General features: G+C 49.8%; 2 protein-coding genes across 5 annotated transcripts in view; one reads left to right on the forward strand and one right to left on the reverse strand.

Annotated features, from left to right (window-relative positions):
- The window catches only part of XPO5 (exportin 5), a 37,927-nt gene extending 26,200 nt beyond the window's left edge, over nt 1–11,727 (reverse strand). The window contains exons 1-13 of one of the 4 annotated variants that reach the window (XM_090046039.1): nt 11,513–11,727; nt 10,062–10,183; nt 8,450–8,522; nt 7,476–7,613; nt 7,189–7,371; nt 6,372–6,413; nt 5,446–5,469; nt 4,225–4,410; nt 3,513–3,589; nt 2,907–3,006; nt 1,665–1,748; nt 1,084–1,209; nt 748–838 (exon numbers count right to left, since the gene is read on the reverse strand). In XM_090046039.1, the coding sequence (XP_089902165.1) occupies nt 748–838; nt 1,084–1,209; nt 1,665–1,748; nt 2,907–3,006; nt 3,513–3,589; nt 4,225–4,410; nt 5,446–5,469; nt 6,372–6,413; nt 7,189–7,371; nt 7,476–7,613; nt 8,450–8,522; nt 10,062–10,183; nt 11,513–11,617 (1,351 nt within the window). In that variant the 5' untranslated portion in view covers nt 11,618–11,727. Of the gene's footprint in view, nt 1–747; nt 839–1,083; nt 1,210–1,664; nt 1,749–2,906; nt 3,007–3,512; nt 3,590–4,224; nt 4,411–5,445; nt 5,473–6,371; nt 6,414–7,188; nt 7,372–7,475; nt 7,614–8,449; nt 8,523–10,061; nt 10,184–11,512 lie in introns of all 4 variants that reach the window. The other 3 variants (XM_090046031.1, XM_090046057.1, XM_090046049.1) reach the window with 3 other exon arrangements.
- Nucleotides 11,728–11,838: 111 nt separating this feature from the next.
- Nucleotides 11,839–24,726, forward strand: POLH (DNA polymerase eta). The gene is made up of 10 exons (XM_090046070.1): nt 11,839–12,143; nt 12,232–12,366; nt 12,460–12,689; nt 13,543–13,712; nt 16,458–16,561; nt 17,712–17,831; nt 18,695–18,818; nt 20,734–20,799; nt 22,190–22,362; nt 23,741–24,726. Exons 1-10 carry the CDS (start codon nt 12,007–12,009, stop codon nt 24,582–24,584), a joined length of 2,103 nt encoding a protein of 700 aa, XP_089902196.1. The 5' UTR covers nt 11,839–12,006; the 3' UTR covers nt 24,585–24,726.
- Nucleotides 24,727–26,146: the final 1,420 nt, after the last annotated feature.

Below are 26,146 nucleotides of genomic sequence, written 5' to 3' on the forward strand. Positions count from 1 at the left end.
TTCATGTAATTATGCTTCCCATTCTCTATCCAAAGGGACCCTGACATGAGTCACATGTAAAGACAGAACTCCAGTGCTTGGCCCTCTTTTTTTAAACCTCTGTTTCCAGGCCCAGCTCCTGATGTTGTGCTGGGTATAACTGGTTTCATTCCAAGTTAATTCCCCAGTTGACTCCAAAGTAGCTATTTCTTTACACCAGTGGCTCTCCATTATTCGAGATCAAGGCTCCCCTGCAAAAATGTTAGCTTTAATTCTCTCTCCTTTTTTTGAGTACAGAAAAATACTCGAGCAATTCTTTGGCTGCAGAGAACTTAAAGACCACAACAGGGCAGAATAGTTTTAATGTTACAGATTCCTGTTTGAAACTATTTATCCTGTGAATCATGTTTGCACACCTAATGGTGGTAACACTGCATGGTGCCCTTGAAAGGATGTAAAGGTACCCCAGGATGCCACAGCACACTGGTGGAGAATCACTGCCTGACACAGTGGGTGGTGAAGGCTCTGCAGAGGCTGTTGTTTTGGGCTCCACTTGCTGGTCAAAAGCTTAACTGCATGGAAAATGCCAAAAAATTCACCAGACGCAAAGCACAAAGATAACCTGGGACAATGTGAACAAGTGTATCCCACTGCTGAGCTGGTATATGGGGCCCTAGCTAGTAACTTGGCAAGAACGAAGGGAAGGCTGCAAGCCTTGGACAGAGGCAATACAACTAGCCCAGAGGCTCCCAGGCAAGAGTGACTTACAGTTGAAGAAGGCATTGAAGTCTTCATCGCTGTCAAAGTCAAAGCGAGAGTATTCACAACTGGGGCTGTCTGTCTTGGAGGGAAAGCCCACCTGGAAATACAAGGGACAAGGTGATGGAGGGGATGAAACCATCCATGTCAGCTGAGAGCTAGCTCCAAGGAGGCTCAGACTAAGGTCACAAACTAGACAGTAGCAATTTTCAGGAGAGCTGCACAGCAGCCTGGAGGTGACTCTCCCTACAGCCACATCAACTACCCAGCTTCTCTACTGTTACAGCTGCATAACATTAATAGAACCACCTGCTCAACATCCAGCAGGTCAGAGATCCCCCATACCTTTACTAGGTTAGTCATAGATGCTCTCAGATACTTTGGGATCATAGCCAAGAGCAGAGGGTCACGAGACAGGACGTCATGCCGGAAGAGGGCTCCCCAGGTGATCTGGGTGGAGGAGCGCAGGAACTGAGAAAACATGAAGAAAAATGAAGATTGCAACAGGGCAAGGATTTCTTAGCACAAAAGGTTCAGGCTTCTGCACCAGAGGGCAAACACAATTTACATCAACACCCTAGTAAGGTCATGCACTTTCCCAGGCTCACCTGAAACCTCCAAGCTAAACCAGACTCAAATAAGACACTCCAGAAAGCAAATACCAGCCTCTCAGTCTCAGGGGCTTCACTGACAATATGTCAGCCATACTGAATTGGATTTTTTGGGATGCTGAAGGGCAGAGCAGCAGAGGTGTTGCTTCTTCCCATATTGTCAGAAAAGGAAACAGAGCGGCTAGAAAATGGTGTCTGGCTCTCGAGTATGCGATAGACATGAGCAAAGACTCCTTCAGGGGAGAAGTTATGCAGCTACCTACATGGGCAGCTTAACTGTATACATGCTGCGGAGATTCTCTGTCCTTTACATACCTGACTGGGATGGGTTGTGAAAGCTAAAAACGAATCAAGATATTTTCCAAAATTTGCTGGTGTTTCCACATCAGAATCGGAGCCCTTTTAAGAGAAAGAGAAGTAATTTCAGACAAAACACTTTGGAGTCAGAGCAGGAGGAGATGGGACACAAGTGTCATTATACAACAAGGATGCAACATCTTGGGGGGGGCTGGGAAGCCACAGCAGAATGACTATGTTCTGAAACTGCTGCTGCTCAAAGGGCAGCTAGTTCCACTAGGTTGTCCTGGAGAAGCTGAAGGAGTCAGCATCCACATTTGAGAGGAAAGGGTAGGCTTTGAGCCTGTTGGAGGCCATTTTAACAAAGCCACAACACCTCAGGTAACCAGGTGACTGCTGAGCCAGGACTCCCTGACCACCACAGAAATGGTGGGAAAAGAAAGCCTGGGTGGTAGCAGTTCTTAACAAAACTGGCAGAATTTCACATGCGGGTTCACTGACCAGAGTTCAGTGTCATTTTCCCAGGTCACCTCACCCCCATTTCTGAGAAGTTCAAAATATGTGTTTAGAGCAACTATGTGCTCAAAATGAAAACCTTCTTTTCAAGGTGCTGCTTCTCTGCACTCCTGTACCCTGACCTGATGGCTGTCTTAAGCACTCCCTTCTCTGGAGCTCTTCTTGTTACTACTACCATAGCAGCAGACTCTTCCCTGGTATTCCTTCACCTCCCTTGAGTCTGCTGCCTCCCTTACTACATAAACAGCTCCTAACACATCCTGGACTTGGTGCAGCCAGTGAAAGCGCCAAAGTTTCAATGTATACTAAGAGCGGATATGAACACCAAAAAGGGAAAATAACTATTTAAATTAAAAGGCATAAAAGCAAATGTGAATAAACTAGCTATGAATAAATTTAGGCTGGAAGTCAGAATAGGTTTTCTTACAGCAGGAGGGACAAGAACTAACTAGTTTTAAAAGTCAGCTGCAGCAGTGTATAAAGATTATATGATGCACTTTCCCACAACAGCAAGAGACCAAGCTTGATGATCCAACAGGTCTTCTATGTCCCATGTTCCTACAGTGCTGACAGGACACAGCCCCCAGGTTACACTTCAGAGCGAAGGTGTTTTTTCACCAATGTTAGAGGAAAAAATCCCAAACCAGCCAACATCAATGGTGCAAAACTAGGAACATGGCATACATATCTAAAGCCAATCAATCCCCCTCTCAAGACCATTTCTGGCATTTTTAGGGAACTTACTAATAATGCACACAGCTGGCTGCCCAAAGCACACAAAACTTGGCAAAGTCTCTTCAAGAAGACATAGTGCTTCTCTACTAGGCCTTCTCCATCTGCTGTCCTGGGATGAAAAGGAAGGGAAAGGGTAGGTCAGAGTTAAACACAAAGCAGATGACACAGGAAAACTGTCAGGACAGTGAGATGTCAATATGACTGGGTTTCTTTTACCACTACTGAAGTTTTTGGTAGCATGGGTCAAATTAAAATTTAGAAGTATTTCTAGTCTGTATCCTTTGGACTTTACAAATATTTCCTGATCGAATCTCAGCCTGAAAGAGAAGGCTTTTAAAAACCAGACGTTATTAAGACCAGCTACTTCTTAAACTATGAGCTTAAGACAATAGCTAGCTTTTCAAGAAGCAATGGCTTAAAGGGCAGTACTCTGTGGGTAGGAAGCTGAGAATTCCACCCCCCTCCCCCCAAGTTGGAGACAGGTGCTGGCTGAGGCTATATCTAGCTTTAAGTTTTAAAAGCTGGGGATGAAAGTAATTAATGCAGATCAGAAACAGCCATTTGTTGTTTGAAGACCGTAACATGCCTTCTCAGCAGCAGCAAGACAGTACTTACTGAGCAGCGGACAGTATGTAGTGCATGGCAACATCTCCAAACAAAACCATCAGGGGCTTCCGATCCTCCAGTTTCCCCTAGGCATAAAGAAACATAAACACCCAGGTCACAAGAGATGACTGCAGTCCTTTCTGCTAGTCAAGTCACTAGCCATGCTGCCATTTGGAGCCTTGCATTCCCCCCAGATGTGAAGTAAAAACTGTAGTAAGAAACTTAAGGAACGTTTAAAGGTACACTATTCTAATAATCACTACTTGGGAGCCTTAAACTGAGACACCCTGCGCCCTTGTGTCCATCTCTCTTCTTAGGCTGCACACTGGCTTGTCACTGAAGGGCAGGTGATGAATAGCCGGGTTGTAGGACTGACTGCAAGTACTGGGCTCATGATGCTGTACATCAGAAATCCTGCTATTACAGCTGGATGGCAACACCTCAATGCTTTGCAGAGGCAGAAATAATACTACTCACTCAAGCAAGTTTTTCCAGCTTCAAAGGAGATGGGGCACACAGATAACGGGGCCAGGGTGAGTTCCAGCCACTGCTCTGCACACCCTCATGGTGTGATATCCACCTTATCATCACCCAGACTCCTAGGCAGCTGGAGGGAGGGTAGCTTCAGTCAACAGAGGAATGAGATTTCCATTCCTCAATCTGAAGAAATAAGCAGCAGCTGAAAGGACAGAGTCAGAGAAACTCCTGAGGATGAACTCACCTTCCTGCTGACAGCAATCAGGAGACACTCTGCTGCTCCAATTTGGAGCTCAGGCTCGTTCAGAAGCAGGCACAACATTTCTAAGAGCTTGCAGTTATCTGCTGTGATGTGGCTCATTGCCACCCAATCTATGTAGCCTGCCAGAGTGTTAAGGGCTGCTATCCCCACACGGCAGTTTGCTTGGGCCTGTGGACAGACAGTGAGGAAGAGGTCAGAGTCAGAACCATTTTTCCACATAAAACCAAACTCACAGCAAAACTTATGGACAGAACAATATCTCAATCACAGCTGGCTGCTTCAGAGGATAAACAACATGGACAACTTTCTGAAGCACCTTTCTCTAGGGAAGAAACTGAAGTGGGTGCAGTTAGGGCAGGGGCAGGCAAATGGTGAATCCAGCCAGCGGCTGGACTCCATTTCCCACCAGCCCCTGCCAGGATGTGCAGAAAGCAGATTGCAGTTGTGCCCTGAATCCGAACCGCGCAGTCACCGCAGGAAGATCCCAGTCCCGACCTCGGAGCAGATTCCTGCCCAGCCACGCACCCTGCTGGCACTGCTACGGCTGGTCTGAATGGAAACCCTGGCCCTGTGCTGTCACAGCCCTGCTGCTGCTGGGGTCTCCACAGAAACTGGCTGCAGAGCCAGCAGGGGCTGCTGGAACATGGAGTCTGCTGTGGGCCCGATCCAGCATGCGGGCTGGACTTTGTCTGCCCCTGAGCTAGGGGAAGTAAAGCACAATCCTCAGGCAAAAAACAGCAAATCCATGCTCTACCAGTTCTCTTCCAAAAGGGCAGACCGCTTAAAGCAGGGAGCTTCCCCAAGTACTGTATTTTGCTGGATAGAACATGCCTTCTTCTACCCTGAAAAAAACAGCTGCTGGAAACTGAAAGGCAAGAAAAGCAGTAAAAGCAGTTTCTGCTGCTTACAGGGCAAAAGCAAAGTCTGCATGGACCAACAGGAAACAGAATAATGAGCAGGTTCACTCCCTAGCAGCTCCTACTCAGTTACTACAAGAGAAGATCTTTTTTCTTCATTCTGCCTTTGGGAAAAAGGGGTGTATGTTGTTCCAGGGTGCATTCTATATGAGAAAAATACAGTAATTAAAGGATGAGTTAACAGCAACTCTGTGTCTGGTATTAGCCTGCAGTAAGGGAATATTGGGTCTGGTTCTCAGTAACCTTGGTCTTGGGGACAGCTATATTGGCCCTGCCTTATACTCACCTTTGGTTCCTGAGTCAGGTCAGTCTTCTGGAAAAGAGAACAAGAGACAGTAAGTAATTGTCAGAGTGCGCTTCTCCCAGCCACTACTGGGCAAGCCCTGGCTCAAGCCAGGAGAAGCCTCAATAAACAGCTGCCCAGTGAAAGAGGCTACAACTTGCTTTCCAGCTCAGGAAATGGCCGTAGCCACCACAGCCACTTCCAGAACCCGCTGATAGGTAGAGAGAGACAGGACTTTCCACAGCAAGTTTAGCCACAGTTTCTCTCTCATCTGAAAGAAGACATTCCAGTCAGCAGGTTCCAGGCAGAAGAGGGTGAGAGGAAGGCAGGAGATGGAAAGGTGTTCTTGAGCTTCCTGGAAACTTCCAGGGAAAAAGATGTCTTTGCCCTTTTAGAGCATGTTGCATCCAATTCCTACAAGCTCCAGGAGATGCTGGCAGCCTCATTTTAGTGAAACTACTGCTTGGAAAGGCGAAGTGACTTATCGAAGGGAATAAGGCAAGCCAGGAGTAGAGCCAGGAATGGAACCCCAGAGTCCTGCTTCTCAGCTCCTACTGCTTAACAGTAGCTAGTGCACTTCTGGGGACATATCAGCACTGAAATACAGCAACAGCAGAGTCTGACCTGGGCAGACCCTCAGTTTCCCTGAATGCAAGGATGCTGTAAGCATATCTTTCTGCTGCAAGGTTTGGATTTGGAAACTCAATTTTGTCAACACAGATCGTGTAATGATTTAAATCACCCTGGTTACTGCCCCAAATGCCTCTGCAGACCCACCATGTTGGAGCTGCATATCTTAAAGCACCATGGATTATAAGCTTTGGGGGGCTATATGTTACCTCCCCCACAACCTTAATGTGCAGATGAGTAGCTGAATGCCCAACCCTTGGAATTCACCCTGCGCACAAACAGCTCAAAGATCTGCTAACCTGTGGAATGGCGAGGGCGTCTTGTTCCTGGGGTGCTCCAACCTTGCCAATCAGAAAGATGCCACCGTTAGCAGAAGCAGCCATACTTCAGAGCCTGAGCATTGCAATTCCAACCTCCCCTGGACATGCGTTCCAACTGCTCTATGAAACTCACCATGGCTCCCCACCCACCACCTCTTGCAGCCAGAAACTGCACAAAAATCTACCGTGGCTTTGTGGAAGGATCTGCCTGGTCAGTGAATGTGCCACAGGAAACAGGGTAGAGATGTCCCTCTCTACAGACAGGACACAGTCTTTTGCTACTGACCACCACCCCTCCCCCTAGCCTTGTGTGTTAAACGCAGCTTGATTTTAATAGATTGAAAAGAGGAAACAAAGTGCATATGAGAAGCATACATCTGGGTTAGTCATAGCTGTGTGCCTTGCCTTGCCAAACCCACTTCACCCTCACTGGATCAGGTCACCGAAGTCCACTGGGGAAGAATCTCCAGTACTACATGTATTGAGCAATGTGCATATGTCTGGCCTAATAAAGTCCAGTTGAGATCACGGGTGTCTGCAAGAGGAAGGTAGCAGCACCTTTAGGCATTTCTTGGTAGACAGGAGTTTGTGAATTGACAAGTAAGAGAAAACAGCTGAACAAACCAAGGTACAACTCATGATGCACTTGGCAAGTGAATGCCTCTGGGTAGATCTACACAGCAAATGAAAGACAGGAGGGCAGCACAGGACCCTCTTGCCTCTCAAAAAGCCGTGATTCAGTTCAATGCCCTCAGGTCTCCAAGGATGACTGGACTACAGGGAAGGAGATTCTTACCATGCGCCTGTATTTGTTGACGTTCTGCTGTAGGGTGGTGAGCAGGAAGCTGAAGATCTTCTCCATGTTCTGGGTGAGGGTTTGCTGGATGTCCCGTCGCCGCTGGGTAGGCAGAGTTTGGAAAGTCACCACATCCTCTGCCAGACGTAAGAGGATGAACATCACCAGTTCTGTCTGTGTCTCCTGATGTTCCAAGAAGAAACATATCCAATGAGCCCTTACATGACATCAGACCTTTCTACTAACGACCCCCCTGGAAAAACAGGACTGACAGGTGTGCTTCATACCCCTTGTTTGGAGAGCGTGTCCAACTCTTTCAGCATATCGGGCCAGTGCTGGGGCCATTCACGCTTGATCATCTCCACCACAATGCGGGACAGAACATCCTTAATGTGGCTTTCCTCCTCCAAAATACTTTGGGTTCCCTGTGAGAGAAAGAGGATCAGTCATATATGAAGAGAGCCAACTGCCCCCAGCACATTCAATAGTCAGACCATGAAAGAATCCTGGTAGTTGACATACTGCACAGTACAAAAAAAACAAACACACCCACAAATACATCCTCATCCCAGCTGCCTCAGCTGAAACAGCTTTCCTGTGGTACTTGGCAGAACCAATTTATGGAGACCATTACTTCCAGGAGACAGAGTGAGAAAGGGGAGAAAAGATCAACTCAGAAGCCTCCTCTTGTGCCATAGTACAAGGAGGTCTTGAACGCAACAGTGAGCTTTCTGGGTTTAATCCACCAGCCACCATTGTATGTCAATGTATGACCTACAATGTCAACCAAAAGGTACTCCCTTCAAGAGTCAATAACTTGGATTAGGCATTTCATCTGGCTTTCATGCCAAGAGCAGCAGAATTCTCTCATCCCAGAGCTACATTTCAGAACAGGAAGCACCTTAGTAAAGTCCAGTTTCTTTCCATCCCACTCTGTTGTTCATACACAGAAAGAGTCATCTCTCTTTTACTAACTCTTCCAACAAAGACCTGCAACAACACTTTATAAATATGAAGCAGGGCTACATTTAGATCCCTGTGTGCGAGGCGTTTGGTTTATCCTAGAGGTGAGAAGACTAAGGCACAGGGAGAAACAGCACCTCCTGCAGGGCTACAAAGCAAGTAAATGATAAACCCAGAATGGTAAATACTCTTCTGTGCTCTAAATCAAAACCATCCCTTTTGCCTCACTTCCATAAGCCACCTCCAAAAAGAGGAAGAGCCCCCATGGTGGTTTGGCCTGGAGGCAGCCAGTACTTACATTGGAGATGAGCCCCATGACATTGTTCTTCAAATAAACTTTCTCAAGACGAGGCATGTTATTCCAGCGGAACCTGCCCAAGAACACACATAGTGGACACCAAGTGAACACATTTATAGAAAACAACTTGTTCCTTAGAATATAAATATGACAATTGGAACAGTATCAGAAAATATGGATACGAGCTGCTGGGATGCAACTGCTATACCCATCTCATTCTGTAGTGATACAACTGTGGCAAAACCACTCTGCTTCACTCAGGATCCAAGTTAGGGCAATTTAGCTCATCTGCATCACTGCACTATGGGTCAGCAATCTATAGCTTGTGGTTCAAATTTGGCCTGCAGGTGTGGGGCTTTGCAGTATGGAGAAGCAGCAGCAACCAGGTTCTGGTGCCTGCCCACCTGACTCTGACCCAAGCTGGATCATTCCAGCCCACAGCCTGAATAGGCTGCCAGCTGCTGTGCTACAGGATTCTTCAGGCTTAACAATTACAGTGTACTAGCTGCTGTGCACTCCAAAACAGCCACAGCCCACTGCCTCTTCTAAAGCAGCTAAAACATGCATGTGTCCTTAGTGAACTTTCAGCCCTTTGCCCAAGCTAGGCAGGCTGAGGCTGTACAGTTCACTGCTCTTCCAGCACCCCATTCCTTACTGAAAAAAAACCAAGCCACATCATGGGTTAGAGTTAAAATTACCCAGTTAATGCATTAACATGCCTGCTGGCAGCACAGTTCAGGGAGGGTGCATCTGCATGTGTGCTTTACTGCAGAGTGAACTAATTAGCTGCACAGTAAAGCATTTCCACCTACATATGTGCCAGTATTAGGGCACAGTAAACTAATTAACTGTGGTACAGTCAGGGACAGTACTATCTTACAGCAAGATCATTTACTGCACTGAAACGCACATAGAGATGGCAACTGGGTGGGGGCCAGACTCCTGCTTAGCACTTACTCACATGGTTCCACAGCGTCAGCAGAGCTGCACCCTAGCCCCAGCCAGCCCCTCTGCTGCTACTCCGGTAACCCCTGCCAGCCCAGGCCTGCTCCACCCTGACTTGAATTGCTGTCGTCCCAGGTGCATATGCAGATGGTGTGCCCAGGAGAAGTTTACTTTGACTCAAACAACTCTGAAGTTTATTGATTTGCCTTAATTTCATATGTAGATGTACCCGGAGTGAGCAGAATTTACTAGTAATGACAGGACACGCAGTTCTGAGTTTACAGAGATAACACCCTGCCAATCCCTAACATGGTCTACCTGAAATCGTAGTTTCATAGTTAGTAGGGTCGGAAGGGACCTGAGCAGATCAACAAGTCTGACCGCCTGCCATGGGTAGGAATGTGCTTTATAAACACCAATGAAATAACCTTCATATTCCTTCTGAACAGTATTTACTACTATCCCTCTTTTACAAATGTGGAGAGAAGCACAGGGAGGGACAGGGATTTGTCCCCTTATGTCACACAGCAGTGGTTTTGGAGCTAAGACCCAGAACCCCAAACCCACAGTCTCCTGCTGTCACCAACAGATTTCTGGAAATATTAAATGGGCAATTATATTCTTTTCCTCTGCAAAGTCCCCAACATTTGAGAGGAGAACCCCTTACTTGACCACGTGCTCCAAGATCTGAAGACCAAAGTGCCTGACAATGGCCGTCTGCGTTTTCTCCGCCAGCTTTAGCCCACATGGGACGCAGATGGGACACTTCTCCTTAAACTCCTCGCAGAACTGGGAAAGAGCAAGAAAAACACTAAGTATAAAATTACCAAGCATCAACCCAGAGGAGGAAGGGAAAAGTGAAACAGGCAAATTTCAAGCAAAAAGTTCCCATGCCTTCAAAATTCCCTACTCTGTATATGGGGAGGGAGGCAAGGGGAATTTTCCTAGAGAAGCAGGGGGAGGCTGAACCATCCACACCTGCAGGTGCTAAGCTATCCCCTACTACAGCAGACTCAAGGCCCTCTTGGAAAATGTCAGCTTTTAGTTTTCACTTATTTTTTTAACTACATAAAAATATTAAAGCAGTTCTGCTGCAAAGAACTCAAAAAGCTCCCAACAGGGCAGTGGATTCCAGTTTCAAATCTCTGGGTTTATCTTGTGAATTGAGTTTGCACACGTCAGTGTTGACACTGCATGGCGTTCTGCAGCATCCTGAAAAGGACCTTGAGGGACTTGGGATGCGGCAGCACCCAGGTTGAGAATCACTGTCCTACTGTTTTACACCCTTCCCAGGCATGATCTGAGCCTGCAGGCAGTTTCAGGTGACTCAACCAGAGCTTAGTGCCTCCCAACCCCCAGAGCAAGACACTCTGACACTGGCAGACACCCTCCCCACCCACTGCAGGCCATGAAGCTGCTGTACCACCAACTGCCAGCACATGGGAAGGGGGGCTGCAGCAAGGATGGCAACAGGGGCGGCAGCAGGGGCTGTACACCTCCTGCTGGGGGGCCCGTTTCCCTGGTGCCCAATGTGACTAGACAAACACAGGCCCAGCTTCAAGGGACAGAGTATGGAAGGGAGTGTGCGCCTCACCTGTCCCCCTGGGGGCAGGCCCTACATGGGCCCGGGCCCAGGGCTGGGTGTACCAGGGGCTGGGGGAGGAAAGGAGTGCCAGAGCTGCCACCCCCTGCTGCCCTAAGCCCTATGGGAAGGGGGTGGGGTCAGGACCAGAACCAAGGAGGGGCAGTCAGGAGAGAGGCAAGCTGGAGGTAGGGCCAGAGGTAAGGGGGGAAAGCAGAACCAAGGCAAGGTGGGAGCGAGGCCAGAGCCCAAGCAAGGTGGGGGCGGGGCCCAGAGCCCGGTCAAAGTGGGGCCGAGACGAGAACGACGGGGCGGGGCCAGAGCCCAGGCAAGGTGAGGGCGGGTCCAGAGCCCGGGCGAGGTGGGGGCGGGGCCAGAACAAGGGGCGGGGCCAGAAGCCCATGCGGGTCGGGTGGGGGCGGGGCCCTGCTCAGGGTGGTAGTCCCTCCCCTCTGCGTCCCCAAGGGATATAGGGCCGCCGCTGACCGCATGTTTATCCCTCGCCCAGCGCGGCCGCACCCTCGCGGTCCCGCTACCTTAAGTGCCTCCAGGCGGTAGCGCTGGGTGGAGGCCGGGTCCATGATCACCGTCACCGCCTTCACCAGTTGCTCGCACAGGCTGCTCACCTGCTCGGCGGACATGGCGGTGCCGGGGAGACGGACACGGTGGATGGGGCCCCGCACTAGGAGAAGGGGTGCCAACGCGCAGGCGCGGCAACACGAGCGCACTACGCATGTGCCAGGGGGGGGGGGTCCCATGCGAGAGCGGTGCGCATGCGTAGGGCTGGCCAAGCTGCCACGGAGAGGAGCGTGGTGAGGCGCGCCGCGCGCCTGCGCCTCCACGTTAGCCCCGCCCCCTAGCTGCCGCCCAGCCCATCAGAGGCGGCGGGAGCTGGGCCGTGCAATTCACCGCACCTGGAGGTGGGGAAAGCGCAAGACTTCCGCTCTACCAGAACTACCGCTCCCAGCGTGCCTGGAGGGGGTGGGGACTCAACAGTTGCCTGGGGCTGGCGGGTTGGCTGCCGTTAGCTATGGCGCAAGGGCGGGAGCGTGTGGTGGCGCTTGCAGACATGGACTGTTTCTTCATGCAGGTGGAGCAGCGCCTCGAGCCGCGGCTGCGGGGCCGCCCCTGCGCCGTGGTGCAATACAACCGGTGGCGCGGCGGCGGGTACGTGCTGGTTTCCCCCCGCCCCCATCCCGCCGGCCGGGCCTTGCGCTCACCCCCGCTCCCTCCCCTCCCCTCCGCTCTCCCTTAGGGTCATCGCCGTCAGCTACGAGGCGCGCGCGTTCGGTGTGGCGCGGGGCATGTGGGCAGCCGAGGCCCGCACGCTCTGCCCCGACCTGCTGGTGGCGCGGGTGCCGCAGGCGCGCGGCAAGGCTGATCTCACTAGGTGAGTGGGGCGGGACGGGGCGTCCTAATCTCCCAATCCTCATTCGTAATCACGGGTAGGTACCGCTACTAGCTCGGCTCCCTTCTGCTGCAGGTACCGGGAGGCAAGCCTGGAGGTGATGGAGGTGATGTCACGCTTTGCGGTGATTGAGCGGGCCAGCATCGATGAGGCATATATGGACCTCACAAATGCCGTGCAGGAGAGGCTCAGAAAGATGCGGGGGCAGCCTGTCCCTGCAGAGCTGCTGCCTACCACCTTCATCCAGGGCATGCCTGATGACATTGATGCTGCAGCGGCACAGGGTGGGAGCACAGACCGCAAAGGTACTGCCAGCCTGCTGGCAGGTGCTGCCTCCTTGTCCTTGGTTTTCAGCTTGGCTTTAGTGGGAAGGCAAGGTAGAGGCCTCATAAAGTAGGAAACTCTTACGGGGGAAAAAAAACCAGGCCATCTCTAACCCGAGCGACTGAGAAGCAGGACCAGGTGGAAGGCAGTTTGCCTGTGGCATTACAAAGAGGATCTCAGTTGGGGCTAGGTTTCTAAAGAGTCAGAGCATCTGCTTGTCTGGCCCTTCCCCCTTGTCTTTCATTCCTACCTGTTCTGTAGATGATAGCACGTCAAACCTGGTGCCAGAGCTCACGTTCAGACTGCGGCTCCACTTCCAGGAGAAAATCTTCTTCTGTGGGCTGGGACTAGCTTTAAAGATGACCCTAGGGACTTCATCTGTATTGAAACAACTGCTTGGGAGGACTGTTATGCATTTAAATAACTTGCATATCAGATCAGGTGTTATGTATTGGTGGCTATTTAAAGCCAATTTTAATTTCATTTTAAGGTATTCTGCAATATAGGCTTGCAGCTGAAACTTAACAGCTTTATCTTATTAGCTTCCCCTTCTCTTTCCTGCCCTGCAGTGGGAGAGTGGTTGGCAATTAAATTATTTATAGAGAGCTGGGTATTGCCTTCCCTCTTCCAAAGCACATGCAGGATTTCTGCTTGAGTGTACACTTCAGGTTTAGGGAGCTTGCCTTCTGGATATTAAAGCACAATGACAAGAGTATGTGGGCACTGTTCATTGGGGGTTGCTAGAACCAGCACCCTAATTTGTGGGGAGCTGGAAGTACCTGCTGTGATCTTTTCCGGTTGTTGTTTTTTTTTTTTTGTGTATGTGTATTTTAGAGGAGCTGCGGCAACATGGCTTGCACCAGTGGCTCAGTTCCCTGCCTTTTGATGACTCCAGCTGCCCAGACCTGCAGCTGACGGTAGGAGCAGTAATTGTGGAGGAAATGAGGGCAGCTGTAGAAGAAGTCACTGGTTACAGGTGTTCGGCTGGGATTTCACACAATAAGGTGCGGATTAGTTCATGACACAAATGGTCCAAACAGTAAACTCTGCACAGGTTGTAAAGTGCCTGACAGTCAGTGCTTCTGTCTGGATATGAGCAGGGTGAACATCCTGGCCAAACATGGACATACACTCTGCTTAATGTTACTCTCAAGTATGTAAGGAATATTTGTCCAAAAATGTGAACTTTAAGAGGAGCTGGATTCATTTACTGGATGGGGCTTCTTTTCCTGCTGTATCCCAAGCAGTCTGTTTGCTATAGAAAAGGCCTGTGAACCACAGGAGAGTGTCCTCTTGAAATGGCTTGCCTTAAAGGGAGTCTTCTTTCCTGAAAGCAGTGGACAGATATTGTAACCCTGGGAAGTTTTTACTGGCGTAAACCATTCAGTTAGATGGGAACAACCTTGCCTTTGTGCTCTTCTCACTTGTGCCCACAAACATAGGGTGAGTGAGACTGCATTTCCTTAGACTGGCTAACCTTCAGGCAGGCAGACACAGCTTGCGGTAATGCACAGCAGACTGCCAGCAGCAGCCACAGGAACACTTCACATGTGCATCCAGGCGCAAAGGGGAGCAAGCTGTTACTTTGCAGCTATAGCGGGTTTCCTGTTGCATGAATTAAATGTTATGCTTTGCTGGCTAATGTCTAGCTGTTGCTTTGGCTGTTGACAAAAAGGGTTAATTGTGGCTCGTTAACTAAATAACTTTTTACAAGTGAATGGGAACAGTAGCCGGAACACAAAGTGAGAAGAGGTATAGAATAGTTGAGTACGTTATAATATCCAGGGCTTGATGATCATGCTATACTGCTAAAAGAACTACCACAATTGGTATACGAACCACTAGAGCAGTGGTGCTCAACCTTTTTAGATCTGAGGCACTCATCTGGAAGGCCTGTGAAATTGAGCAGCCCCCCATTTTAAAAGCTGACTCATCTATTATAGTGCCTACTTCCTTGCAGAGAGGCTGTGCAGTGGGGTTCAGGGAACAGCTAGATAAGCAGATAAGCTTAGGTTGAGTCCCTATCTCCTCACACGTTGAAGCACCCCTCACAGTATTTTGTTGCACTCTTCAGTGCCCCAGCACCCTACTTGAAAATCACTGCATTACTGGTTATTTATTTATTAAACCATCAATCCCACGGTAGGCAGATAGGGTAAGCACTTGGAGGAGAACAGCATGCATTGATCAAAAATGAATCTTGTGAAACCAATTTAAATTTCCTCCTTGATAATTTGGCCTAGCAGGTTGGAGAAAATTAATAGATACAAGATTCTGATTTTAAGGTTTTGCTGTCCCCTGTTGCAATCTCATAAGTAAACTACAGTGATGTAGATCTAAAAGATTTTATCTTGCATAGGTGTGTGAATGATAACTATTCCAAGTGGCATTTCGGCCAGTGTTTTGGTGTCAAACTAGGGGGGCATTTGTAGTGGGTTCTCTAGATGAGTGTCCTGGATTCGGTACTATTCAATATTTTTATTTAAGATGGGGACAGTGGAGTAGAGAGTGCACTTGCAAAATTTAAGGAAGTCATGCTGAGAGAGGTGCCCAGCATTTTGGAGGGCAGGAGTAGAATTCAAAATGATTTTGATACGCTGGACCAAAATCAACAAATTCAGAATATTGCAATGGAAAGGACTGTGCTACAAAAGAAGTTAAATGCATGCATACAAAGTAAACAATAACTGATTAGGCCACAGTACTGCAGAAAAGGTGGGGCTCTAGCAGACTGTGGATTCAATACAATTTGGCAAGGCAATGCAATGCTGTTGCAAAAAAGACTAATCTTACTCTGAGTGATGTATCAAGATGAGTGTCACAGGCAGTAATTCTGCTGTATTTGATGCTGGAATACTTTGTCTTGTCTTGTGGATGACCCATTAAAAAAGACGTAAACAATCCATGGGAGAACAGCAAGAATGACGGACTCTACATTTACAAGACTTTGACCCTTGAGGAAGAGTAGAACTAAACCCAGTTCATTCAAAAGAAAAGAACTTGGGGGAACACCAGTTTTCCAGTAGTAAAAGAAGGCAGTGAGTGATTGTTCTTAATATCTAGTAAGGGCAGGATGAGAAGTAATGCTTTAATGTGCCACAAAGAAGATTGAGATTTAAATATTAGGAAAACCTATAAGGAGTTAACCAGCAGTACAGGCTATGTAACTACGTTATGGAATTGCTATCATTAGAGGGGGGGTTTTAAGAGCAAGCTAGTCATGGATGGTCTTGATATGTCTGACTTCCTCATCTTGATGATTTCGTGATCTACCCTTCTGCTGCTGACCTTAGTGACAAGAATAACAGTCACGGCTAGACAGAACAGAGAAGATGGAAGAGAAGACGCTCAGAGAGAGAGGTGGTCCGGTATAGGTAATAGGACAGAAATGTGGCAGTTGCTCTTGATGTTCTAGCAATAGCTTTCTGATCCAAATTCAACCACCCATGCTGCTCTAGACCCCTGCTCCTCTGTGATGGTCTAAAGCAGGGTTCTGATCCTTCCCTTTCAAAGTCATAATTTTGCAGGTTCCAGCTGAAGCTTAGCTAGCACAGCTCAGACCTGTGGGTAGCTAGCACCTGAGAGTAGTGTGGTGGAACCTGAAACTTTTATCCTTCACCAAGAACATGAAGATCAGGAAACCTTTAGCAGAGTTGGCTACACCACTGGGCATAGTCCTTTTATACGCCTTTGTTCCTCAGTGTGCAGGGTGCACAGTAATGGGGTTTCCACCCTCTTCCATGTTCCAGGTACTGGCAAAACTGGCCTGTGGGCTGCACAAGCCAAACCGCCAGACACTAATACCCCTGGGACGAGTCCCGCAGCTCTTCAGCCAGATGCCCATCAATAGCATGTAAGTAATGAGGAGCTACCTGCTCTCACTGATCCCAGGGCTCAGGCTGAGCTGGTTCATGGCAGTAGAGTACATCCATACCTTTTTGTGCTGCTCTCTTGCTGTCTGGGTTCTGTACTTCTTTTTTTAAATATAAAAACCCTCTAGCTGTTCTGGTTGCTAAGATGTATGTTTCAGTTTGGTTTTCTCCATTATGGCTACCCACATGCAGAACCAGAAGAGCTCACAAGTGCAGGCTGCTGTGTTCATCTCTGGAACTGCTCGGATGCCTAGTGATAATAACATGGACGTCTGAAGTGGTTAATATCTTGGTGCTTATTAAAGCATGTCAGGAAAAAGAGGAACAAGTTTCAGTTATGAAGATCTTCATGTTTTGATACCATGAGCAAAGGAGATGCCAAAGAGCAGACCCATCAAGGAACCTGCTGTGGTCCACAAGGGCATTACTGTTGTCCCTTCCTAATAGTGTAGCTAACGTTGAGAAGTTCAGTGGGCTGTACAAGCCCCTGCAATTGGAAATTGAGCATGAAGAGCCCATGGATATATTCATACCTGAGTAGTGGGGAGCTGAGTTCCAGCAGCCCAGTGAATATGCATGATGATCACAGCCCACTGTAGTAAGAGGCTCATGGGTGGTGCTTGGGGAAATACTGTTCCTGCCTTCTGCACCATTAATCCTGGCAAGGCCCACACGAAACTGCTATAATCTACCTGCTGCAGGGAGAGGGGAAGGAAGGGGCAGTTCGTGCTCATCTAGGAAGAACTGCAGGAGGTGCTCCTCAAATCGGAGGTTAAGGGCTGTGTCTCTCTTGAAAAAGAAAAAGGTGAGGGGAGGCGTTTGAGGCCTGAGTGCAAGGATGGGGGAGTGGGTTCTATGTGTTCTTAAACACCATGGGGGTGCTGACTTTGTACCTCTGTGCTTTCTCTCCCTGGGTGGCTTGCCCTTTCCTGTGCAGCCTCCTTTCTGGCTGAAGTTGTTGCTGAGCCATGTTCTTGTGAATCATGTTGCTTTCCCCTTTGTCCTCTAGACTTTCCAGGCAGTACTGCTCCCTCAGTTGTCCTGCATCCAGCTGACCAGCCAGTGAACAGCTGAGTACTGAACACCCTTCATAGCATTCAGGTGACAGCTCTCTTCTTCATTTTCTTGCAGCCGCAGCCTAGGTGGGAAGCTGGGCGCCTCTGTCAGTGAGATCCTGGGGGTGGAGTACATGGGGCAGCTGACCCGGTTCAGCATGTTGCAACTCCAGACGCACTTTGGAAACAAGACTGGGTAAGTGACTTGCTGCCTTCAAGGGCAGGTCTCATTAGGGTATGAAGACTGTGGTGCTGCCAAAATTGGGGGAGCTTAGGTTCTGCAGGCATTACTGCTCAGGAAGTCTTCTGTCTGAGCCTTCAGGGGTTGTGATGATGCAGGGAGCATGCTCTGCCTTGCTTCAGTTCTTTGCAGGTGCCTGGTGCCTGCACTTAGCTCTCATCCAACTTGTCTCCCCCGTACCCCATCTGGCCATGGGGTACAAGCCATTCCAGGACTCTGCCTAAGCTATGTAGCAAGGGGCATCCATGGTGGAGTGGAAGGCGGGTAGTGCACTGGCCCAGCATACGGGAACCTCCTTTGCCAGTCTCGAGTGTGAAGCCCCCATCCTGGGTCAGAGCTGTGCCATGGAACCTCCAGTCTGGTGAACTCTGCTGCATCAGGAGAGGAGAAATTCAGAGGACTTGAGCAATTATTGGTGTTGGGTGTTGCTTCCCAGCTGTTATGCAGGTTTCCTGTTCCTGTGTAGCTGTGACAGGTGCCATAGCTTGGCCATTTTTCAGCTATAAATCACTGAGATGCAGCTGGCTGTATCATCTACCTGAGGTCACCCAGCTGCATGGACTCTGTACGAGAGCTGATTCTTGCATCACCTGTTCTGTGACTCGTATGCTGCCTGCCTAGATTAGCTTGGGTCCAGGACATCTAAATAGTTGGTTGGATTTAGGGCAGTTGGGAGTCCCTATGCTGTGCGTACATGCATTGTCACACAGCTACCCAGTGTCCATTTCACAGGTGTGTAGAGTCCTTCCTGGGCAGATGGTCAGTGGCCCTGAAGGATGGAATGTTATCAATGCAAACCTCCTGTGTGTGACTTTCAGGTCCTGGCTCTATGATATGTGCAGAGGAATTGAATATGAGCCTGTGAGACCCAGGTATTTGCCCCAGTCCATCGGCTGCAGCAAGAACTTCCCCGGGAAAACAGCTTTGGCTACTCAGGAGCAGGTAGGAGAGCAGAAGGCCTCCTGAGCAGAGGCAGAGGGGGCTTTTGTACCCTTGTGCCAGCTGCGGCTTCCTCCCTCCCTCTTGTCTCAGCATGTGTTGTGTGTGCCAAAGATCAGCCCTCACAGTGTCTGGAAATTAGGATCTGGGGAGCCTGTGCAAGAACAGCCAGGAAACAGCTATGCCCTTCAGGCCAGAGGAAAAAGGGTGTCTATTGGTATTTAGACTTCAGAATGCTGAACTGTACAATGGTGGCAAAAGACATGGGTGGTGATAGACGTTCCTGGCCCTGATCCTCTTGACCCTGCTTTTTGAGGGAAACTGGCCCAGGTGGCCGAGGCGTGTTGTGCATAGCTTTTATATTCTCTTTGGCATATGTGGGATTTGTCAGTAAGATCCAAGACCTTGCAGCTGTGTGTGAAATGGCTCATATCCTGTAGAGCCACATGTGGCTGGTCTCCCAGGGTGAGGGACCAAGTCCATAAAGGCATTAGGCTATAAGTCCTGTCTGAGGAATTTGGAGCCTTTGGATTATTATCCCAAGGGGTGGGTGCTGATGCTGTTTCTGTGGGGTTGCTTCCTGTTCATCTTATGCTTTGGGCACTTCTGGAGCATGCGTGCAGCATGTGGTTTAACATGGAAGTGTTCCCATGCAAATACCACGAAAAGGAGGAATTTCCTGAGCTGAGCAAGGTTAGTCACTAGAAAAGCTCCTTTACAATAACCTGTCTCTGTTTTTGCCACTGGATGCTCTCGTGTTGGGTTTCTTGGACTGTGGTATGTGTATATCCTGGGTGGTGTATGAGGTTGAGGTTCTACATCTGTACCTTACAGCCACTTTTTTTAAAAAACTGAGTACTTGTCCAAGTAAAGTTTAGAGGGGGATACTGCCTCTGCTGGAGTTTAACCAAGGCAGGCTGAACGGGAACCTGATGGTGCTGCTGAAAGGCTCTAGCTGAAGTGCCTCAGCTGCTACCATTATGAGGCCTTTATCACTTCCCAAGGGGGCTTCATGCTCCTGCTGCAATGGAGCATTAACTTTCCTGGACAGAGGGAAAGTCCTCATGCAAGTGCAGTAGGGTGGGTGATGTTTGTCAAGCAGTAGACTCAACTTCTCATGAATCGCCTAATGCTGGGCTGGGAGCATCATGTCTCTGGGCCAGGTTGGGGAGCCCTAGCCCTAAGCGCACAGATGATGGAGCTGCTCAAAGCTGAGCTTTTCACTTTCCAAGGTGTGGGTTCTTATGCAGACTGGTGACATCACCATAACAGAAGTCCCCCTTCCTCCTTGTACAGAGGAAAAAATATTCCTTTTAGCATCTCTGGGATGCTTCACTGCCTTTCTCTCAGGCTGAGGGATTTTTCTGTTCCTTTCAGACTCCCAGTGCTAGCCTGTGCTGCATAGTCTGGGATGCTGTAACTCAGTGATTCTCAACCAGGGTGCCACAGCATGCCTGATTGTCTTGAGATCCTTTTAGGGGAGCCACAATATTACCACTGTTAGGTGTGCAAATGTGATTCACAAGACAAGCCCAGAAATTTCAAATAGAAACCTATATTTTGTGTTTTTCCTTAATTCCTTACAGCAGAAAAAACTGCTCTATTTTTCTGTAGTTTTCACTCTTTTTTTGACTAAGAGCAGACATTTTTCATGAGTCTCAAAACATTTGAGAACCACTGCTTCTGGGTTGCAAATGCATTTTCAACAGAATCCTAACCCCTTCTTCCTTGGCTTTGAACTTCTAGAAGTTTCTTGCTCTTTGGCTTGTCAAAAAATGTATTGTTGGGCCTAGTCTGGGATAAGCTCTTCTCCCCTTGGTTCAGCAACTGGGCAGAAGGAGGGGAGGGGAGGCATCAGGTCCCATGGTGTGTGTGTCCCCCTAGGACTGCATCAGCTGCCACTGTGTGCTATTTGCAGGTGCAGCACTGGATCCTGCAGTTGGCCTCAGAGCTGGAGTCAAGACTCAGCAAGGACAGGAGCCAAGTAAGGAGAGGCCGGACTCCACATGCTGTGTGGCTGGGCCAGAGGCATGTGCTATCTTTGCAGCAGGGTGTGACATCAAGCTCTGGTAGCAAACGGCTATGGAAATAACCCTGCATTCATGTGCGTTGTGTTGCTGACTGAAGAGATGAGGAAGGCCCTAGGCATGGCACTGGTGCCCTCACCTTCTAGAGCAGTGGTTGGCAACCCCTGGTACACATGCCAGAGCATGGCATGTGAGGCCATTTTACTCTCTGCACCACAGACAGCCCACGCTCTGGGTAGCTGCCACCAGCCATGAAGCCTGGGCTGCTCACAGCAAGTGGCTAGGAAGCTGCAAACCCTGCTGCAAGCAGTGGCTTCCCAGAGCCTGGACTGACTGGCAGGCAGCAATGAGGCTGCAAACAGCTGCACCAGGGTCCAGAGCTGCAACTGGGCTCTGTGACAGCAGCTGCTGTATGCACACCACTGGGTGAACAGTGGGGGAGGGGCCAGGGTTGCCAGGGCTCTGGACCCCAGTGCAGCTATTTGCAGCCTGCCTGCCACTGGGCTCTGTGGTAGCGGTAGCTGCATGTGTTCCTTGGGGTGCACAGCAGAGAAGGGGCTTGGGAAGCCCCACTCTGGCCCCTTCCTTGCTGTGCACCTTGTGGTGCACATGCATCCACCACCAGCAATGAGGATTCCCCCCCCCCCCCCCAGCTCCCCACTGTCTGCCCCTGGCATGCCAAGTTGAGGCATGGGTTGAGGTTGGGGTGTTTTTGGAACTCTGGTTTTAAAAAAAAAAAAAAAAAAAGTTGTCATCCCCTGTTCTAGAGGGCCTGGTCCCAAAATGCTGCTGAGATGGAAGGTTGCTATCCTCCCCTCCATTGCTGAGTGCAAGGCTCGTGGTCACCTGGAAGTGGGTGTGCAGATGGTGCCCAGGCTGCTTCCTGCTGTGCAGCTTGATCCTGGGACATGCCAAGGCTACTCTGCCAAGGCCTCTCATAACACAAGAAAAACTCTCCAGTGGGTCAGACCACAGGCCCATTAGCCTAGTATCCTACATCTCCCAGTGACAGCTTTGTAAATTTAAACAGGCTCCTTATACCCTTGGCATGTGAGCAAACTGGCTCAGCCCCATGTGCTAGGTTGCGGGCCTGAGCTGTGGACCTGCTAGCTCTCCAGTGTTGGTGGGGATAGAGAGAAAGTAGGGGTGAAACCCTCCCTCTGGCATGATATATAGCTGTAGCAGCTTCTGCTACACTAAGTGTTCCCACACTGCCACAGTGACAGATGGCAGTTTTTGTCTTCCTAGGATAGAGACCTCTTGGCCCATAGTATGAGCAGGCTTCTGGCATTGCCAACTTTGCCCTCTAGGTGTCACCCATGTTACAGCTGCACCCTCTCCCCACAGAATGGTCGTGTAGCCAAGCAGCTGATGGTGAACATCCGCATGCAGGGCAGCTTGAAACCCCATGGCCTGACGCGGTGCTGTGCCCTGCCCCGCTATGATGCCCACAAGATCAGCACTGATGCCTTTGCGCTCATCCGGAACTGCAATGTGGCTGGAGCCCAGCAGGCTGCATGGTGAGCAGCTTCAACTCCCAGCTACTTTGCTGCTGCTACTGGTGGGCAGAGGTTCTCTGTCCTGGGAGGGGTAACATACAGAACAGCAGGGTCTTGCTGGATACAGGCAGGAACAGGGACTATTAAAGCAAGTAGAGAACAAAGGTGGGACACACAGGGCATGTCCTGCACCTGTCTAAGGGAGAGCACTGCTCCTATGGAAGATGCATCTTCAGCATTATCCTCACTTGAGCTTCTTGACCCTGCAGTGCAGAGCTCACTAGAGCTGTAGCCAGGGTCCTCACTGCCATTGAATCTGTGTGCTCCAGGGTGTGCTGAGTGCCCAGCTCGCTAGTGTGGCTGTAGCATCATTTGTGCTACATGAGAGTGCCTGTGCTATAAACCTAGGGGACACAGGGTTACTGTGTCACAGGATGGGCACAAAAACACAATCCCAAGCATGTCACCTATGTGTGGTTTTCCTCCCAAGCAGACAAGTGGGGCCCAGCTGCTGTGCCTTGGGCTCAGGTGGAAATCCAGGCACTTGAGCACAGCCTGGCCTGTGGGGATTGCAGCAGCTGCCACTGCCTTGGGGCCCAAATGCATTAGCCCTGGCTGGGCTCCCTCTGCTCCTGAGAGTGGAAGGCCCAGCCTGATTTTAGGTGTCTTTGGGGTGTGGGCAGAAGAGGAAGGCAGTCCATTTTGCAGGCTGAGGGAACACTAATGTTTTGTCAAACAACACCAGACCCAGCTCACCAGAGACCAGGGGCAGGCACTCGGTCCAGCAGGCTGCATTGGGACTGCAGCAGACTCCACTTCCCAGCAACTCCTGCTGTGGCTGGTTTCCGTGAAGATCCCAGCAATGTCTGTGCTGTGACGGCACTGGGCCAGGGTTTCCATGGAGACCAGCCCCAGCAGCACTGGGTGGGCATGTGGCAGGGCAGGGAGTGCTCCAGGGCTGGGATCTTGTGACAATGACAGCATAATCCAGAGCTGGGGCAGAGCTGTGATCTGCACACCCTGGGCAGGAGCATGTAGGCAGTGGATTGTAGATCTGCTCCAGCTCTGGACCTCACTATCACCACAGCAAGATCCCAGCTCTGGCTGTGGAGTAGCTCCCTGCTGCTGGGGCTGGTCTCCATAGAAACCCTGCTCTTACACCCTGCATCTGCTGCTGGGGTATCTACTGTGGCTGGATTCCATTTCCCACCAGTCCCTGGCCATCACCTGGATCCACTGTTTTACCCACTCCTGCCTTAGACACTTTGCAGAGCTTCAAGCAGTCCACAACCCATGTTCTGTGCTTGCTGAAACTTTGCAGCTTTTAAAGCCTGCCTTGGCAGGCTTCTTGCTCCTGCAGCCAGTCTTCAAGCTGTTGCTAATCCATTTTTCTTCACAGGTCCCCTCCACTTACAATGCTACTTATGTCTGCAAGCAAGTTCTCTGAAGCTCCCACCCTCCTCTCTGCAGGCATTGCCACCTTCCTGACCAGTGAAGCCCCAACAGCTGGTGCCACAGCACCTGTCAGCCCCAATGCCAAGTCCCTTGGAAGCCCAAGGAAAGAGCCTGGCAAGAAGCCAGTGAATGCCATTGATTCCTATTTCCAGAGGGCAGCAGAGAAGCGGCAAACCTGTGCTGCTGCAGGGCCCTGTGTACCTGCTGTCATTGGTGCAGGCTCATTGTTGCCTTGTCCTGATAGACACCAGGACCTAGTAGATCCCAATCTCAACACAGTTCAGAGTCCAGAAGCCATTGTGAAGCAAAGCCCCAAGGAGGGCAACTCTCCCTCTTCTAAGCCACTTCCCTGTGAGGAGTCATCTGGTGCTGCAGGAACCCCCTCTGCTGCCCTAGTGCCCAGGACCACCCTGAAAGCGGAACCAGAAGCTGCTTCAGAACAAACTACTGAGTGGAAGGAGGGGAGTTTAGCACCTTCTTCTGGGTGTGGCCAGGCCCCCCGCACTTCTCCAGGGGACCAGTTGCTCTGTGAGAAGTGTGGCCAGCAGGTGCTGGTTTGGGACCTTCCAGAGCACATGGACTATCACTTTGCAGTGGAGCTGCAAAACTCCTTCACAGAGCCCAGCTTCCCCCACACTTCCCCTGTGCCAGCTCGTCCTTGTGCCATGCCTCTCAGTCCTGCCAATGGCAAAAGCAAGCCCAAGACTCCCACAGGCTCTAGCGCGAAGCGACGTAGACAGGGAGTTACTAGGACTCTGGACTACTTCTTTAAACGGCTGCCTCCCTAAGCCTGTGCCCAGCCAGGTGCTCCAGAACAATTTTAGAAGGAACTGATTTTGGTTTTTAAAGTTTTTATCCTTTGTGTCAATTTTATCTAATAAACGTTTCTCCCTTTGGCTGAGAACAGCTGGAACTGAGGAGGAAACGGCAGCAATGCTCCACCACCTTTGCTAGGGGATGTGGAGTTGCAGGCCCTTCTGGTCACCTCTGGGGGTACTGGTGGAAGCAGTGCCAGGGTTTGTGTCCTGCTGCTGTGAGGTTTTGCATAAAAAGCAAAGAATGTTATCCTTGGTCTCTGTAGGCTGTCATGTTTTCCCCACTTAGCGTGGTGCAGTGAAGCAGAGCAGGGCTAGGGCTTGCCTGTCATGTAGTCTGACATGGTATCCTTCTCTTAGTCATGTGCTTAGGCCACTGGAGTGTAATAGATTTTCCTCTTTCTCTTGGCTACTCCAGCTGACTAATGTCAGGACCCTGAGGACTTTCTTTTGCATTAGGTGGGAGTTCAAAGCATGACAGAATTTGTGTCGATATTGGCAGGAAACAGCTTTCTGCTGCATGGCACTCATTGCACTAGTATTGGTCCTACTTGCTCTGCTGTATTCTCCCTGAGCATTGATAACTATTTTGGACCGTGCTGGGGGGGCCCCTGGGACTAGGGGCTAGCTACAGCAATGATGTGATATATATTTTTAAAGAAAAAAGCTGAGAGAGAATCCCTTGAGTCTGTTAAAAATCACTTTTCCCTTTCCAGAGAGGAGGCTCCACCTATTTTTTGCTCTTATAGTAGCACGTCCTTTACCTGGAGGTTGCAAGCAGCTGTATCAGCTGGCCTTTGATACAGGTCCAGCTCTTCTGCAGTAAGGCCTACAAGGGTCTGGCTAACAAGCTCCCAAAGTAGGAGCTTGTTAATAAGTAATGCAATCTTATCAATAGGGTTGTAATTGCTACTCCCAGGACAGCTGAGAAATCCCCATTTCTAAACTCAAGATGTACAATGATGGTGAGCCCCTTCCACAGGTCAGTGTAGATAGTTATGGGACAGAAAGCTCTGTACCCTAAACCTAGAGGGCAGGTATGAAAGCTGCAGCTGACTGAGGGAAAGCAGCTGTTCCCTGACAGGAAACAGGCCAGGGCTCAGACAAAGCCAGTAATCAGTATGGTACCGGGATGGAAATAATCCCAGTAATTTTTATTACATAAGTTATTGTAATAACTTATTACAAAGGGAAGTAGGAACAGCCTACTTTACAGGCTGTAGAGAAGATCACCCTAGTACACAACCACTTCAGCAGAGCAGATCTGTGCTGAGGAGAAACTGGCTGTTATGCTGAATAAGGAAGCCTTCACTTCCATAGCAGAGCTCAGCTTATCAGGAGCTACCCCCACCTCCCCCACGAGATGACTTCTTGAGGCTCAGGCCATATTCAAAACAGCAGTTGCTAGCTGCTGGCATGTGAACTTGGCTCTGTGGAGGGGATTCCTGCCACATTGTAATAGTTCTGGGTGTGGTTGAAAACTTTGGGCTTGCAGGCAGTTTCATCAGCTGTGTGGCTCTCCACGGGCAAGTCCT

Source organism: Crocodylus siamensis, chromosome 1 (genome assembly GCF_052110815.1).
Source record: "Crocodylus siamensis isolate JL-2025a chromosome 1, ASM5211081v1, whole genome shotgun sequence".
In the NCBI taxonomy this organism is placed as follows: domain Eukaryota; kingdom Metazoa; phylum Chordata; order Crocodylia; family Crocodylidae; genus Crocodylus; species Crocodylus siamensis.